The following is an 18,471-nucleotide window of genomic DNA, read 5'->3' on the forward strand; positions in this document are numbered from 1 at the left end:
TATAGAAATAACACTCATTCAGATGCAATTTACTTCTCAATTACCGCGCAATAATTACATAATTGTTTTGTAATTTCGTTTTCCATGGATACATTCCTAATTAGAATTCTGATTCATCTGAATTCAGAAGTAATTCTTTAAAATGAGTCAATGCGTTTTGGATAGAATACGCAAAAACGTTGTGACAAGGCTGTGTCAGGAAAGTCCCAAAATATGAATACACGATTTACAATCAATGCACGAACATTTAAATGAAACAAAATTTGGAGACCCAACAACTGTCAGTCACGAAATTTCGTGAAGAAAAAATGCCCATATGTATTTATGATTATATTAAAAAGTATGAAATAAAAGAATAACCAGGAAATTATGGTTTGACCATTGAAGTAGTCTACCGGTTACTGAATATGATATCTTTAATTTAGAAATCGTGGCTCTCTGAAAAAATGGCGCCTATTTTATTATTGAATGTAGACATGAAATTTAAAAATGTCGGGCAAAATGTCTGGAAAAGTTTTTCCTAGGCATGCAGCCTTTGTAAAAACGTAATATATAAGATATATTAATTTTGAGAAGGCGTTCGATATGGTCAGTCAGGCATTGCCATTAAAAGTTTTAAACAAATTAAAATATAAGCATAACACTTTATAATTCCATCGAAGGCTGTGTAATGAACAACGATTGTAGAACTGGATATTTCAAACTACGAACTGACACACTTCTTGAACGATGTATGTTTTAATCCTAGAAATGATATTGAAGATATATAATGTGTTTTTAGATAAACATATCAACCCTGTTCGTGGCAAACTCGTATTCAGCTGCAATTACAAGTATACTTCCGATGCGGTTGAGTGAGTGTATAAATATTCGAGACCATCACCATCTCACCACAAAAAACAAAAAAACAAAAACAAAAAATCTAATAATGAGGAGAAAATATTGATTGGCAAAGTATGCACGAAGAAAGTACAGCTGAAGTATCGACCGAGCGTATTGTCTGAGTGCATACTTTGAGGTATCCTCGTAATAACCTTATTATTATACATATTTTCCTTCCAAGGATACGTCATGGAAATGCCGAAATCCAAAAATCGTCCGGTAAAACTCTTGTGGCAGCCATGTTTGTTTTTATTGTTAGAGGACGCTTACGTGCGTAATCATTCCATATTTGGAATTCGCATTTCATAATATAGTAGGATGAAAAATTCCCCGTAAAATACCGCAAAATTACGGCACGCTGTAACTTATGGCGTTACGATGACATGTATAATAATATGATGTATTTCGAGAATTTCAGGCAAAGGTATATTTGAGAGTATCAGCTTTGTCAGTGATCGTAGCGACGAGTCCTGTTCGATATGGGACTCATAGCAACGTACACAGTGTAATATACATTGTTTGTTTACATGAAATTCAACCCTAGAACGTGCACATATGCAAGCTATTAGATGATTTCTAGCCCAATTTTCTATTATAAATATTATATTGTAATTATTGACTCAAGTAACAATGCCGTGTTGATAACGTAACAGTATTGTACATACTCACCACAATGCAGGTTTTCAATTGTAGCTAAGTACTGACATGATCTCAAAACAACGTCACATTCTATGACAACTATGGGATTGTTTATATGGATTCATGAACCAGGTTGTATAAATGATGTAATCCCAAAGAATCTCGATTTCAGTTTACTGATACACTAAAGTTTATTGAGACTACACACTCGATTTTATTTTTGTAGATGTTGAGATGTTGTCTCTTAAGGGATCACAGGAAATAGAGTTTGCTACACAATTCCCTTACCACCTGTTTTGCAAATTACTTCGATCCTAATGCAGATTAACGTCACATTGTACTCCCATGATACCCTTCTCCGAGTTAGTTACACGTAGTCTATGTTGTACTTGCTGTTAGTGTGTACTCTTGAAGTGGGCGTGGTAATATATCAACGACTACATCATTATAATAATGTCCTTTATTTTCGGTATTGTCCCTGCTTTTAACAATCTAACGGCAACGTATTGGTATATATTTGTTACACACAAACTATTTTGATACCATGTGAATTGTGTGATGATGTATTATTGAATTACTTGCAGTTTGTTGTAATCTCAATGTACTTAGCAGATGACGCGGAAATTGGACACGTTTTCAATAGACTCAAGCGAGATAATACGGTGGCATTATGTATGCGTCTAGTCTGTGGTATTGAGCAATTTTAAGGAATACTAAGAACAATTGAATAATGCGTCATGTACCATCAAGTAACATCGAGTTTAACTATTTTATATTAATACGAATCGCATTCATGTGTTTAACAGTATGTTATATGCAATGTCTTTTAAATAGGTTATCACATTGACCATGTTAAATAAAAGACTCGATTATGGGAATATCTGCTTTTACTGAAACGAATTAGTCGCTTGTGCTGGTTATACACCCACCACAATGAATCCGTATTTATCTGGGCAGGTTAAAACAAGTCATAGGAGTGTGAATAGGGGATTAAGGTACTGGGAAATCCTATTCTGTTTTGAAAGCATCGAGAGGTTTCGATATTTCGTTATTTCGGTGATTATTTTAAGAATCGATGAAAATATGCAGTAGAAACGTGACATTTGCAACAGTTTAGTCGAATGTGATTTGTAACAGTGCACATAATGAAAGTAAAGAATACTGTGTTAGATGTTCATCATCGTAATGTCCAAGGCCAACCCTCACGCTAGAAATGAGCGTAAACCATTGTATTGCGAGAGCTAATATATCACTTGGTATTATTAATCCACTCACTGAATTGTGCAAATTCATGTCATTCACTCGATGATATATTATAAATTGTCTATTACACTATACTGTTGATATGTGAAAGCCACTCTACGTATTGACCACAATTCAATGTATTGTCTTGGGCTTATGAAAGTATGCAGAATACAAGTAGAATTCACAACAGTGATTTTGTTCTGAAAAAGAAACCTGAGTGACATCAATAAAAACATCAATTTATTATTCATCGTGTAGAGCCATTTCCTAGCATGAGAGGTACAATATGAGCACAGAGGTGAGAATACGAGTGATCACAATATTATTGTTGAAACTCATTCTTTAAAAAAACGAAAATTCGTTATCTCCAACTGAAATTGTTCAGTAATTAGACCGTTTATCAATATCGCTAATTACAAATATTCGTCTCTATGACAACCATGCAATCCGCTGAAGAGCACGCCATTCAACGGACGGTCGTACTTTCTGACAGGATTAGTCGTTGAATTTTGCGAAACGAGTACATAATTGCATACCATATTTGGAACCATTGATATCATTGACCATGGCAGCACTAAGTGTTTCGTTGAAGTTTGACTGAATGTCATTAATCATAGTGATAGGAATATATTGGTCTGCGCATACTCGCAGAAAAAAAAAACATTTTATAAGCTGAATCTCTCATCACAAGAAAAGTTATTTATGACTCATTAGGTTAAACCAAATTACTATGGTAACGAGTGATTAAAATTCAAGTTATTAGCCTCATTCCTTCATTGAATGAATAAAGAGGTTATTTAGGTGATTGTTAACATAAACTTGAACATAGTTTCAAGAGACAGAATCGATAAAAGAAAGCGGATATTTCAATTTACACTAAGTTGATTGTTTCAATTGAATGCGGTCCAAGCATCCGTGCGAGTGATTAAAACAAATCTTCAGTTATTCTTGTTGCAACTAATTATACTTAGTTTCTCGCATTCACTGTACTCTAGCTGTCAATTAGATTTGATGAATGGAAGGGGTCAACTAATGTGCAATAAAGTATTGTTGAGAGACTTTGTATAACGCAACATGATTCATATATATCAAATATCACATTTCAAAACACGTCAATGAAAGTAAATTGTACAGTTGGTGAATTTCATTCTAAAGTTTATTAAACATTAACATTTTAACAACGTCCAAAATGCGAGCTAAATCACCCAAGATAGAATTTAACAAAGTGTTCATCTCGTCACTATTAACAAAACGTACAATCATAAGCGAAAACTAGAAAATATACGCTTGTAAAACAGTTATACAGTGATTGCGATTGTTACACACTGCCTGCATCCCTAATAGGGTGTAAAATTATATAAATATATTAATTCAATTTACCTTCTTCAATAAACGCGATGACTCCATATTAGTATACTGCTATTTTATGTGAAAATATGTTGATGTACTGTATACATTAAATTGTAAATGAAATGATATCGATAATGTATTTCCGCTTATCACGCCTGGCTAATGGATTCTAATGAAGTCAATGTTTATCGTGTCATTGTATTTATTCTGTCACCCAAGGTAGAGTGTTTCTTATTGTATATCTGCTAAGTATGCATGACAGTAATGTGTCCTCAGTTATTCAAAATCTGTTTTAACATGTGACTGTGTATTGCAAATATAATTGATAGTACGCGTGAATATTATTACAAATATTTCAGATCAAAGGTGAAGCAGCATGTGTTGTTTTAGATAATTATTTAAGAAAATAAACGGCAACTGGAACATGTTTTTACCATGTTGTGCTTGTATAGAATTTATAGCACGTGATGTCGTGACAGCCATACTTCCGATAAGCATACACTCTAACTAAACTCCTCCCGTTTGCCTTGCATGAATTCACAGCAGACGATCCTCATGTAAACAATGAGCCTATGAACGAAACTAAAATCACGTAAAGCATATTTAGGCAATTATAAACCAGACCACCCACTATTTTATTATATAATAAACTATCTTGCTGTGGTTATAGCTGCCTCTAATTTGGAATTTAACTGGAATTATACTTTATCGAAATAGACTTCCGAGTGGCGTACATTTGTATTCGTGCTAAACCACGTGTAATAATTGCATTGCGTTATTTATTGTCTATGGTAACTCTCTGTATCTGTAGAATAATAATGTGATGGCGCAGCTGATTTTACCACGCCATGTGAAAATCTGTTATTGGTGAACGAAATGAGGAATATTTAGTATAGAGAATGTGCAAACAAATAACCGACACACACTAATATAACGACAGCGCTCAACAACTAAATTCGAGTCTTGTTATTTTACAACTTCATTCGATGAGTTATTTGTAAGATGGCATCGTTCAAACACGTTGTACCGAAATGTCATCAATATTTCACTAAACATATCTAGTTACAACCTTTTCAAAGTCGCGTAAGAACCAAATATCCTTATACCTTATACCGACCAGATACATTAAATGCATTCAATATTTAATCAAAAGCATTCGAGATCCCCTGTATTTTAACTTCAGAATCAATTCATACACTTTTCTTTGAAACCTTTTTTTCTTTTTCTTCACGATCTGTTATCGCAAGTTTGTATGTTTATGTATTCCACGTACACACCATCTACTAATAAAAGCAGTATAATTGTGCTCACGCTTGGATTACTCGTGAAGTATATGCCTAATCATGGTTAAGCTCACGGCTTTCACTGTCAGCGAATTCATAATGATTAGTATCTAGTTCTGAAATGAAGCATCGAGGCATACGAATTCTATGTGTGAATTGTCTTGTTTTCGTCGTACAACAGACAATTACTCTCCTGTAATTCATTGTAAATCACATCATACTATGCAAAGCTTGTACATGTTGTTGACATTCCCACCATTCTACGCTGTCAGCGTACTGTTTGGTTAATCTTGTCAATCTGTATCGCGCGTTTACTTCAGACTGCCTGCATTCAATATGTCATGTTCGGTGAATCAGTTTGTATGAATGGAATTATGTTTTTTTTGAGACCTTAACTAATAATTCATATTCAATTTGAGGATATTTGTCATATCAGGAGTTCTTTATAACTGTACGTCTTTGTACTTGTTCGCATAGATGTTTGAGTGACGTCATTGGATGTATTATACACTGGAAGTAAGTGTGAAATACGAATAGTTTTATCACCCGAAAAACTGCGATTTCCAGTGAGAACATTGTAAGAGTTTCTTGCAAAAACATGATGTTTTCGGTCTAGCTGGTAATGTTTACCACGATGACGTGTAATGTGGATAACTTGAAGACTATAGATTAGACATTACTCTGAACTGCACCATTCAAAACCACTTCTAGGATAAATTTGAGATAAATGCGCATTATTTGTAAGAAATTTTAACAATATCGTCATTATAACTTGCTACAAATAATGCAATGCCTAAAATTGTAAGAGATGGGGTTAAGTCGCTTGATATATTAGCGGGATTTTCATTTTATTTATATATATGTTTTTTAATCTTTTTTTAAAATTTATACAAGTACTTTAATATGTATTTTATAACTACAGTAATATGCCTGTGTAGTTTAACTGTTGCGCGACACGTTTCCTTAAAGTAGAGATGCAGTTTACCTGACAGGTATTTTAATTAGTTAATTAGGAAACCTAGATGACCTCCTTTGTCCAGAAAACTATATATTTTCGGAAAGCTTATTGTATGAATTTTGAAATTTTGCTAATATTTTTTTTATGAACACTGTAGTTTGAAATACGCACAAAAATGTGCTTTTTTGATCAAAAGTGATTTAAAAAAATAGCCTCTAAACCATGCTTCTGTTTCCTGTCAAATTTGGTTTATGGGTACATCTGTTTACTATGAAGAAAGTGTCGTCTTGAAAATTGTCCACCAGTCAATTTTGCAGGGCAGCAGCTCAAATTTCACTACTTCAAGTTTATGCATAAATTAACACCCAGGCTAGTTGTCTGTACGATTGTTGTAACATTGTTCAACCCAAAACAATGCCCCGATGACATTGTTAATCATTTGTGAAGATTTCAAAACAAAAGGTCAAAGCGTCTAGGAGCTATTTGTTTTTAGAGTTCTGGGATGTGCACAAAAAGGAAGCTGAGATAATTGTTAATTTGCATAACAATTCACTCAGTGAGAAGTTTGCTAATGCTCATAATTAAAATGGCTGTAACAGTTCCAAATTTAAATGTATTATCGTTTTGTTAAAAGTTAATTATAGTGCATAATATGGAGATCCCGTCATTTCTTTTTTCACCATGTTTCTTTTTTATTATTTATGTATAGTCTTGCTAAATCGTGCTAAGCACTCAAAGGAGAGAATGTTTGCACCTGTTAACTATATTTTAAAATCGTTTTTTTTGAGTATGTTCAACTATTCACAGTTCTACAAAATGTTAACAGTCTATGGCCAAGACTGTTTGGATAATAAAAAGCAAAAAACAAAAAAAAAAAAAAAAAAACATTGCACTCCCAAGTGCCCACGAACCTGCATCTCAACCTTAAACTGATCGACTACTTGTATTTCTCTATTATAAGATTTAGAGTGTAAATAAATAAATAAATAAATAATTAAATAAATAAATAAACGTAACATAGCCATAGCGTCACGTGCAATGCATAATCCGTCGATTATTCTGCATTCAAATAATATTATAAGCTATATAAAGTGTTCATTAAACCGTATTCATTTACTAGTTTTGTAGTTACATAAATTGGATCGTCACCCAGGGCTTCGGGCTACCCAGCCAATTTGACAATAACAAATGTATTGAATATTGCTATCAAACTTATGAGAGCTTCCGGAGTTTTGCGGATTCTTTGATCATTTCATGTTAAATATCGATTGTTGACAAACTTTACCGGAGAGAAACCTACTTATCGTGATTTGGCAATGTTGATTACATCGATCATATCTTTTGCGTTCGTTTAGTCATCTCCATGCCTGGCGTGATTTGTCACATCGCTCTTAGAACCTACACCAAAAGAATTGATTTCAACAATTCGTGTTAAAATTATTGCATATATTCATATTTGTCTACTAACAATAGTATCTCATTAGGGTCAATTCAAACGAATCGGTTCCAATAAATCCCAAAACTGTTTTGTAATGTGATGCAAGGTGATTTAGTCAATTTACCTATGTGCAGTTGTGACTATTTCACCTTATTTAATAGAATTCAGTCGACTAATGTTTAGTCACCATGAAAACTCAAGAACCTAACACTAAAGTAAGTTATCCATCAGAAAAGCCGATTTCATACCGATTCCATGGTGAATGTACTTACATACGTCATAGTTGTTATGTTGTAACACGTGACTGCCGGAGTTGAGTTGAATATGCAATCACAATAGGCCTTACTTAATAGTTACTGACTTATAACTGTTATTTACAGAATGGTCATAGTCAGGCATAGCAGTTGAAATTTGTATTCTAATATTCTATTCATCCCAGTCTACATGTATGCAAAGAAGATAGCTAACACATTTATTTGACACATATATCTATGATGTCATTATATAAGGTGAAATAGATGACATGACGTCACCACAGTTCATGAATAAATTCACTCTTAACATCTAGTTACGGTACAAACACAAAAGTTGTTTAGGTTTATTGAAAACAATTTATTTAAATGAATTAAATGAATAGAATTCTGATGTTCGTGACAATAAGGAAACTATATCAATGTAATATATACAGTGCACTTAGAGGTAATACGTCAAGACACATTTAGGTTATTATTTAGTAGATTACTGTGTACGAGTTTCGAATAGACTCTCTCACTCGTTGTGTATTATCCGGACACGTGTTTCTCATTACTGTTGTTATAAATGAATATTAAGGGTCATTTTATAAATACATCAAGAGCCAAACTAGGATTCCGCTAAGGAGTCTTTGACGATTTCTACGTGACCATTGCAATAGCGATGTAAGTATAAAACGCAAGTGTATATCCAATATGTTTTAGTGCATTTATAGAAATATAAACATATGTCACACTGAAAGATCTATAAACGAGTTGCTAGTTCCAAAGTAGCTAAGTTAGTTGTGACTTTCTTATAAGTCGAATATAAATACTTCATTGTATGTGTATATGAATGAAATACACGTTTTATATATTTTACGAACATTTTGTAACAAAATATAATCTTGATCCCATGATTACCATGCTCGATACAAAACTGAAACTAGTTAGTAACATATGTGTCTGTACTGACAGAGGACCTTGACTCCCCCGTACACACATCATAGTTACTTAAACCGATAAGCTAGTACTATACTACTGGTATAGGATATGCACTTCTGATGATCATGTCACGTGGTCGCTTCGCGAAATGGCGTATATTAACAATAATGTTATATTTGGTAATGTATGCACTTTCATAATACTAAGGCTTTTTTTTATTAAAAAATGTTTGCTTTGTTAGCATTCTGGAGTAAAGTAGTCCCACGGAGATACTTGTCACTCACATGTCCCAGGATTCTTGTTAATTTCCTCATCTCAAGGCTATGTCACAGCAGAAACCCATTTACAAACATCATCATGTTGCACTAAACAACAAATGTAGTTACACTAGCGGCATCACTTCATGTGCGTCAATCGTTTGAATGATTCCCCAAATCTTATGTATTCCTATGACATTCTCAATGGGTTTTATGAATTCCATTTTATCAGTATAGGAAGGTTAATGTATGCCTGTAAGTATTTCAACTACATTTTTATATAGACGGCTCTGTTCCTATTCTCTACGATTGGTAATGTAATATAAATAACACACCACAACATTCCCATGGATATATTCTTAATGCGCATTTTTAAACCCTATTATTTAGTTCTCACGCACTCTAATGGTTTAAACACAATTGCTTGTATTGTCGCAATTTAACCTTTTGATTGCTTTTTATATTATAACGAAGTCAATAAAGCGATACAATGGAGATAACGTGTGGGTTAAAAGTCTAATATTTCACTGCCCTAAATAATAATGTATAACTTAAAGACCTATATCCCCTTAGCAAATAACAATCTGAAAAAAAAGCAATTCATCAGACTTTATTAAATTTTACGTCATGTACTATTAGGTACCCCATTCTCATACAATGGAACACTTGGTATTTTATGCTATTATATAAATACTTACTTGTCATGATTTGTAATAATTTTTATTAACACATGTTCATAACAACAAAACATATGCAACATGACCAAGCAACTCAATATGCCAAATGTTACATCATGTTTAATGTTATAGAAGTATTTTAACACATTTCGCTATACAACGGAAAAGTTACATAAAAATTATTAAATGTACTTCATTTTCAGAATAAGTCCATCGACTATTGATTCATCCCAAAATAGATATATTTATATGCTATATTTAGTTACCCATGTCGATTACGAGCGAACTCGTCAGTAAATATCTTTGTTGTTTATTTATATTGGAGTATAAATAAATCATAACAGCAGTTAAGCGAGTCGTTTAAATACTCTTATATGCAGTGTGCCTTAATTTGCTGCATACCATTTGAATTATTTAATACTAATCTATTATTAACTTTCTAAATACAGCAAAGTTTAAAATAAGTCGCGCTGTAACGTATTCTTTTTCCTGAGTGATCATGTGACATTAGGAATACATTGGTCAATGGAATAATTAACCCCAGTGTGCAGACTGTACATTCCCAATGCATCATATCCATGACACATCCCGGGGCATATGGACCATTTCTTGCATAACAAATGGAGCAACTGATTATTATTTTGTTTTTAACGTTGACTCGATGTATCCTATTATTTCACGTTGGAATATCACTATTTATGGAATCAAAACACATTGATAAAACACACACCACTGAATGGAATGTTGTGCAATGACACCAGACATGCTGTCATCACTATCAAACCAATTTGTATATTTAAACATTGTTCTAAAGCTGTTATACATCTTCTCATTATTTCTCATGTTGACAAATAAATTAATGGAGATAAAGACTATGTGCTCTATCTCCATAAACTGGCGCAATATACTTTGTATGTTGTAATTACCATGTGTTCAAAAAACTAGTATCCTATTTTATTTACGGATAATTTTGTTTCAAAACCAACCACCACATGAACAAATTACGCTACTTCTTATCTTATAATATCCGACAGACACGTGATAATCAGGGATATCATTGAATGACAAATTGTACATTGCATCAGCAACCACCAACAATAGAAAACGTATTTTGTCAGTTTGAAATGGTAGCGTAGTTATTCTGAAATAATTACAATGGACAAACCTATTTCAAACCTAGTCGTACATTTCTATTTTCAGTTTTTATTCTGTGTGCCTATGGTCGAGATGTTCGACACTTACTACTCAGTGCCTACGATTTGAGGATGACTGAAGGGGAATATGCCTTCTTCACATTACAAGTATCGTTGGATTCATACTATTCTGCTAGCATTGACATGGAAGACGATAGGAATGGCGATGCTGCTCTACCATTTGAAGGTAAGCATATGGTAACTATGGTGACATGGACTGAGAAGGAAGAATGTGAGTGTGATGTCAAAATTCGCAATTAACTTTTTACTTGAGCTATCATTATGAAATATACTGTATCTTTACGTGGAATTCAAGACAACAAGCGGATCCACTAGTGTAGTAAGAACATAATGATGTAACGTACCAGGCAGATAAAATGATGTCTTAGTGACATAATGTTTGATACTGAGTCAATGCAATTGTGATATTTTAATTCAAGAATTGATTTCAACTGATTATTTAAATGTTTATGAAATGTATTGGGTACTAGGGAGTAGTCATATAGAAATATGTAGTTTGTTTTTAGGATAATTCCTAGGAATACAATTCCTGCTATGATTGCTGACGTATGTATTACATCTACTCTATATCATGTCGCAATTCCCATAGTGTATGTGTGAGTAATTCTGCTTTGAAAGGATCCGTTTCAATATGATTGGTCTTTGTAATTCTAGGAAAATCTATGCTACTGAAAATAGATTACTGCACATTTAAAGAAAATATATTTTGGAGATCGACTTTATTCTGTCTCAATCTATTGTAACTTGGAGCAAAGGTTAACTTTAACCCAGTGGCAATAATGTATTAAACAGTAAATATGCATAGATTGCGGAACAGTTCACATCAACTACACTTTTATCACAAATTTATTCCACAGCCAAGCACAACTAGTCAGTCTAAATACATTCACATCACTCATTCTAATTGAATTCTAATTACCCGCATTCAATCGTAACTTCTAAATATGCGATGCAGATAATTTGCCGATTCGGTGGTTTTTCTATTGATAATAGGTTTTCCACGAATTTAACTTGTTTGCATTATTGAATAAGTAACTTTAAATATTTGAACTAGGCACAGTTTCTTCTCGCAATGTAAACAGCAATGTGAGAGATGTTCACACTTCACTACTATTCTTTTTAAAATTTAGATGAAACTTTATATGAGCCTCAAAATTGTGTTATCACGAATCATACAAAGAAGATACATATGCGAGGCGATCAAGGGAAATTGTTGTGATGATGTTCTTATTCATTTAAGTGCTTAATTTAACACATTGTCATCAAGTAGCATACATTGCTCATATTATAGATGATATAAACATCGTCGTAGACACGCATATAGCGTTGATACATTCAATGAAATAAATGATAGCTGGTTTGATCAAAGTTGTTTCAATAACACATGTAGTCATTGCCGAAATTCTACTCAATATTCCATACTAGTTTATTGAACATAAATGTATAAGATATTGATGGACAATGCAATTTGCACAGCAAGAACACAATTAGTTGTGCTCATATCGTAACATTTATGACCTAATTTGTCAATACTATCGACCCTCCAACTGTTTTGTTATTTCCGACACGACCATTAAAGCCTTTGTCCCTACTAGCGCTTCGCCAGCATTCGTTTTACATTTATTACACATGACTTCTACATTTAATGATGGGATTATATTGTGTAATATTTCATGTATGTTGGTAAATGATGGTTATATGTTGAGGATTTATCGATATTATAACATCAACAAAAGATATACACGTTTATGATACTGTGCTAACAATTTTAATATGATTACAATACGCCCAGACGTGATAAAGTCAGTATGATATATGGTCACATATTTTATGGATTTGTAAATGACAGCGTACATGTATTTTATTTATCGTACGTATTATATTATGGTAATTCAGTGTAATCAATCTCTATACATTTCATAGTGTAAAATTACGGTAATCGGTGTTGTTCATGACCGGCGATCTCTTAAGGTAGAGATGCAGTTTACCTGACAGGTATTTTAATTAGTTAATTAGGAAACCAAGATGACCTCCCTTGTCCACAAAACTATATATTTTCGGAAAGCATATTGTATGAATTTTAAAGTTTTGTTAGTATTTTATTTTTTTGGACACTGTAGTTTGAAATATGCACAAAAATGTGCTTTTTTGGTCAAAATTGATTTAAAAAAATTAGCTTCTAAACCATGCTTCTGTTTCCTATCAAAATTGGTTTATGGGTACATTTGTTTACTATGAAGAAAGCGCCGTCTTGAAAACTGTCTACCAGTTGTAAATTTTGTAGAGCAGCAGCTCAAATTTCACTACTTCAAGTTTATGCATAAATTAACACCCAGGCTAGTTGTCTGTACGATTGCTGTAACACTATTCAACTAAAACAATGCCCCGACGGCGTTTTGAAGATAAGCACATTCTCAATCATTTGTGAAAATTTCAAAACAAAAGGTCAAAGCGTCTAGGAGCTATTTTTTTTAAAGTTCTGGAATGTGCCCTAAAAAGAAGCTGAGATAATTGCTAATTTGCATAACAATTCACTCAGTAAGAAGTTTGCTAATGCTAATAATTAAAATGGCTGTAACAGTTCCAAATTTAAATGTATTATCGTTTTGTAAAAAGTTAAATACAATGCATAATATGGAGACCCCGTCATTTCTTTTTTTCACTATAGTTTTTTTTTATTATTTATGTACAGCCTTGCTAAATCTTGCTAAGCATTCAAAAGAGATAATTTTGCACCTGTTATCTATATTTTAAAATCGTTTTTTGAGTATGTTCTACAATTCACAATTTTACAAAAGTTCAACAGTATAGCCAAGACTTTTTGGACAATAAAAAGCAAAAAAAAAAATTTCACTCCAAAGTGCCCACGAACCTGCATCTCTACCTTAAGCAAATTGGCAAGGACAATCTACGATGTCTTGAATACGTCATCGCAAATTACCATCACTGTGTTAGTGTTTAACCTTTAGTAGCTGCGAAATTGATATATGTGACAAACAGGATATCGAAGTCGTGACCCTACAATATCAGATTGCTCCAAACAAATGAAAATTACTACACTCGTTTAATAAATCTTATATTGCAGAGTTTCTCATGAGATATCACTTATTTATTATATTGACAGTCGTGTGTGTTATTTAACCGCACATTCACTCAACAGGGTGTGACATAAAACTGATTTCACTTCAAAAGTCTAACACGCAAGTGGGAATAGAATTTCCAAATGGGAATTGATCGTCGAAAACCCAAATTATAACCCATATCGACAATATTTCTATTAAAACAGCTTGGTCCAATAGTAGAAATGTAATTGTCAACCAACGTACATCATTTTGTTTGTAGTCAAGAGACATTAGTCTAGGGGTATTAGAAAATAACCTGATTTATAAAAGCTTCGTTATCGATCGACGCTTGTCCAAACTGTCTGCACAGCCTGATTGTAGATTATATTTGTTCAGTTAGTCAGTGATTATTGATTATCTCAACATATCATACGTAATTGGTCAATAATGACACAATTTAGCACAAACTTTATTATTTAAAAACACGATTTTTAAAACATTTCAGTTTAATTGTACTTGACATTGTACTTAATGAAAAGTATTACGTCACAGAACATGGGTCAATAATTAAATGCATATTATACGACGCCCCTGCGTTTGTGTCAGGCGATTTGCTTTTCAAATGAATAACTGAGTAGAAAATAATATATATCCACTGTTGAAGGACGATTGTTGCGAACGAAATCTATATATCTACTACTTATTGTATATACTTGTTTACGTGTTAGTGTATATATACCTCTCATTGTTGACACGTGGTCCAGTGCTCCCGGCGACTGTATTATCTGTATAATCAAATGTTCTTATTCCAGGGTTGATGGATATAAGCGTATACGAACCAGATGGAGATTCCGCCTATCAACAATTTCATAGTCAAGTACGAAGCAAGTTAAGAGAAGACCCATTTAATTACAACTTACCAGATAATGAAGCGGTCAGTCAATGTTTCTGTTAATGTTGGAATACTAATAATACTATTCAAATATACACATTCTGCCACTAGGTTTTCATTAGTGTATTTAAGTGTATAGCTATCATTGCAAACTCTCATCTATTTAATTGAAAAATTTGAGCATCAACTTCATCGTGATCTAACCGCCACTTGAGATATAAGTACAAGTATGTCTACGTGGTATATGCAGCATATGAAAACAATTCAATATACCATAGACACTTGTCTTTATTTTTTCCATTATCCTATGCTTAGATTTCAACAGAAGCAGCTATGATATATGAAGCAGTATTATTGTATGCGGTAGCATTGAATGAAAGCTTGGCTCAGGGTGTAGATCAATATGACACCACAAACATAAGTCGAAGACTATTTGATAGAAATTTTACTGGTAAGTTTTATTTTTGCTGTAAATGACAACCAGTACATTATTTGCCAGATCTTTCAATCGTTTAGTGATTCTATTTTTCGAAGGCATTATTACTTTGTGTATTTATATCTTTGTGTCTTTAAAGATTCAACAAAATAAGCCCTAGGTTTTGTTCACACATTGACAAGAATACTGTACATCTAGCAAGTATACTTGGTGTCTTTGCGCGTCTTTTAAAAATAAACCAGAATGTTTTGGGTACATGTAAAGTTGAAATTACAGGTCAATCTGCGATCACAACAATACTGAATGACTAACGGGGAGGGTATCATGTGATTTTTCAAATAACAACAATACAAAAATAGATAACACAAACAGATGGACAGGTGCGCTGAAGCCACATCAATGATTTCCTTTCACCGTCGGCTTCTACTCCTTTCACACTGTTAGGTAAGAAGCTAAATACATAGTGCCTATTTATTGCTATCCTGCAGTGCTGTCATCTTTTGTATGTGCACATATATCCGCAGATAGATTGAATCTCAGTTTGTTGTACTTTCGGGTTTGTTAACAGTGATGTAAATCGATTTATCCGACATATAATGTGCGTTCTGATAAAGCAATGAATCCATACTGTGTATAAAACATTCTAGTGAATGCATGATGGGTGAACATTCGACGTCTTGTCTGTACAAATATGTATGTTGACGGTTGTACACCATATTTGATGAATGATTGTGATAATGCATTTGTTTTATAAAGCTTGTTGTGTATTTACTAGGCACCATTCTAGCCTTTCCAAGCCCCAATTTGACTGCACACCGTATTAATTCGTTTTTTTTCGAACCAAAATCTAGAACTTCAAAAATAACAATCAACAGTGTAGTTCATACATGCGTTAGCTGACGTGTTTAAAAAAGCTTTGAAACGGACATATAAAATAACACGTGTTTAATAAATAAATTTAATAACTGATATTATGTGACAGGTTTAGATTCTCAAAATGTATGCAAAATGACTTCATGATATTTTGGTAATTTGCCACATAACAAAATAGACAAGTTCTTTCATTTTTAACATTGATGCATGTTACCTGCTGTGGGTGGCATTCTGAAAGCCATATCCACTAAACTGACAATATTATATTCTATTTCAGGTCTTTATGGTGAAGCGTACATAGATCACCATGGCGACAGGTCACTAAATTATATGCTACGTAATGTACAGAATGGTAGTTATATTCACGTGGCGGACTATTTTGTCAGGTAATAGAAAGCGTGCAACTAAAGATGTCTTATATGAATCTCAGCTGAACTATAATAATTACATCAACGCTTCGGTATTATAGGTGTCACTTTCAACCTCGAATATAATTTAATTATATTATGCGACACAACAACGCCAACAACACGTCTGTGCATACACAGTATGCGTTTCGTGTTTTCACACTCCACCGCATGGAAATAATCAGCAGATCGACATTGGCATGTGATACAATAGAAGCCCATCTGTCAAGAAAATTAGTTGTAAATGAATCGGTACTTGATCAGCTTTGAGCGAGGCAATTACTCTTACTATGGACGTATAAATAACAATATATATACCAAAATAGTAAAAGAGAAATATACATGAATTATATATGAATCCTATCAAGTGATATCAGGCGATTCGAAAAGAGTGAACATATCCTGTTTCACTCAGCTGGTTCCTGTCATATATCATTGTGAGTTGTTGTATTTTATCTGAAATCTACATCCACTGAGTGATATTGATGCCATCTGATGTCATCTGTGACACAGTGTTATTATATTTAACCACAAGAATTATATCATCAAAAACGAAATTTGGAGTGATAATGCTAGACGAAATACAACGTCTCTTTAAAGGGGTGTGTACTACAGACCCTTTCATAGCGAATTAGATAGGAAATGCTTAGGTAAGAAAAGTGGATTATTGCTGAAACGATGAAAAAGTTTGATGATTGCAAAATTAAAATATTTTTTTCTGTCATGCAATATTGTGATAGGATGCCGATCTAAGTATGAAGCAGAAAGAAATTGCTAGTCTCTTTAATAATTACGCTGGATATACCATTGATATATAATCAGTAAAATTAGAATTCGTCGCAGCAGTGAATATATATATCGTTGCCATACATGGACAAACAACACGTATACATACCAATATGGAACCAGCCCACGATATCTAGCTTTCAACTAATTATTCGTTGCTAGACAACCCGTCAGTGTGCTAAGGCATATGCTCGATTTAGTTGCATGGTTTAACTTTGAACCAACTCAGTTATGTTACCTGGTTAACTTTCATTTAATCCACCCGTAAAACTAAGTAACCTGGTTTAGCTGTATTGAACCCATTTGTAAGATTAAGTTACCTGGTTTAACTGCATTGAACTCATCCGTACGACTAAGTCACCTAGTTTAACTGCATTGAACCCACCTGCAAAACTAAGTTACCTGGTTTAATAGTGAGGAACCCTACAGCAGACTAAGTTATCTGCTTTAACTGCATTGAACCCATCCGTACGACTAAGTTACCTGGTTTAAGTGCATTGAACTCATCCGTACGACTAAGTTACCTGGTTTAATTGCATTGAACCCATCCGTACGACTAAGTTACCTGGTTTAAGTGCATTGAACCCACCCGTACGACTAACTTACCTGGTTTACTGCATTGAACTCACCCGTAAGACTACGTTGCCTGGTTTAAGTGCATTGAACCCATCCGTAAGACTAACTTACCTGCTTTAACTGCATTGAACCCACCCGTAAGACTACGTTACCTGGTTTAAGTGCATTGAACTCATCCGTACGACTAAGTTACCTGGTTTAAGTGCATTGAACCCACCCGTAAGACTACGTTACCTGGTTTACGTGTATTGCACCCATCTGTACGACTAAGTTACCTGGTTTAAGTGCATTGCACCCACCCGTAAGACTAAGTTACCTGGT

At 33.5% G+C, this 18,471-nt stretch overlaps 1 protein-coding gene across 2 annotated transcripts in view; it reads left to right on the top strand.

The window, feature by feature from the left end:
* The first annotated feature begins 11,132 nt into the window (after positions 1-11,132).
* The window catches only part of LOC100373962 (atrial natriuretic peptide receptor 1-like), a 40,408-nt gene continuing 33,069 nt past the window's right edge, over positions 11,133-18,471 (top strand). For both annotated transcript variants that reach the window (XM_085495293.1, XM_085495294.1), the window contains exons 1-4: positions 11,133-11,284; positions 14,993-15,114; positions 15,388-15,523; positions 16,659-16,767. In XM_085495293.1, coding sequence (XP_085351419.1) covers positions 11,170-11,284; positions 14,993-15,114; positions 15,388-15,523; positions 16,659-16,767 — 482 coding nt within the window. In that variant the 5' untranslated portion in view covers positions 11,133-11,169. The remainder of the gene's footprint in view (positions 11,285-14,992; positions 15,115-15,387; positions 15,524-16,658; positions 16,768-18,471) is intronic.

The sequence above is a fragment of the Saccoglossus kowalevskii genome, chromosome 21 (genome assembly GCF_978046115.1).
Source record: "Saccoglossus kowalevskii chromosome 21, keSacKowa6.1, whole genome shotgun sequence".
Classification (NCBI taxonomy): Eukaryota; Metazoa; Hemichordata; class Enteropneusta; family Harrimaniidae; genus Saccoglossus; species Saccoglossus kowalevskii.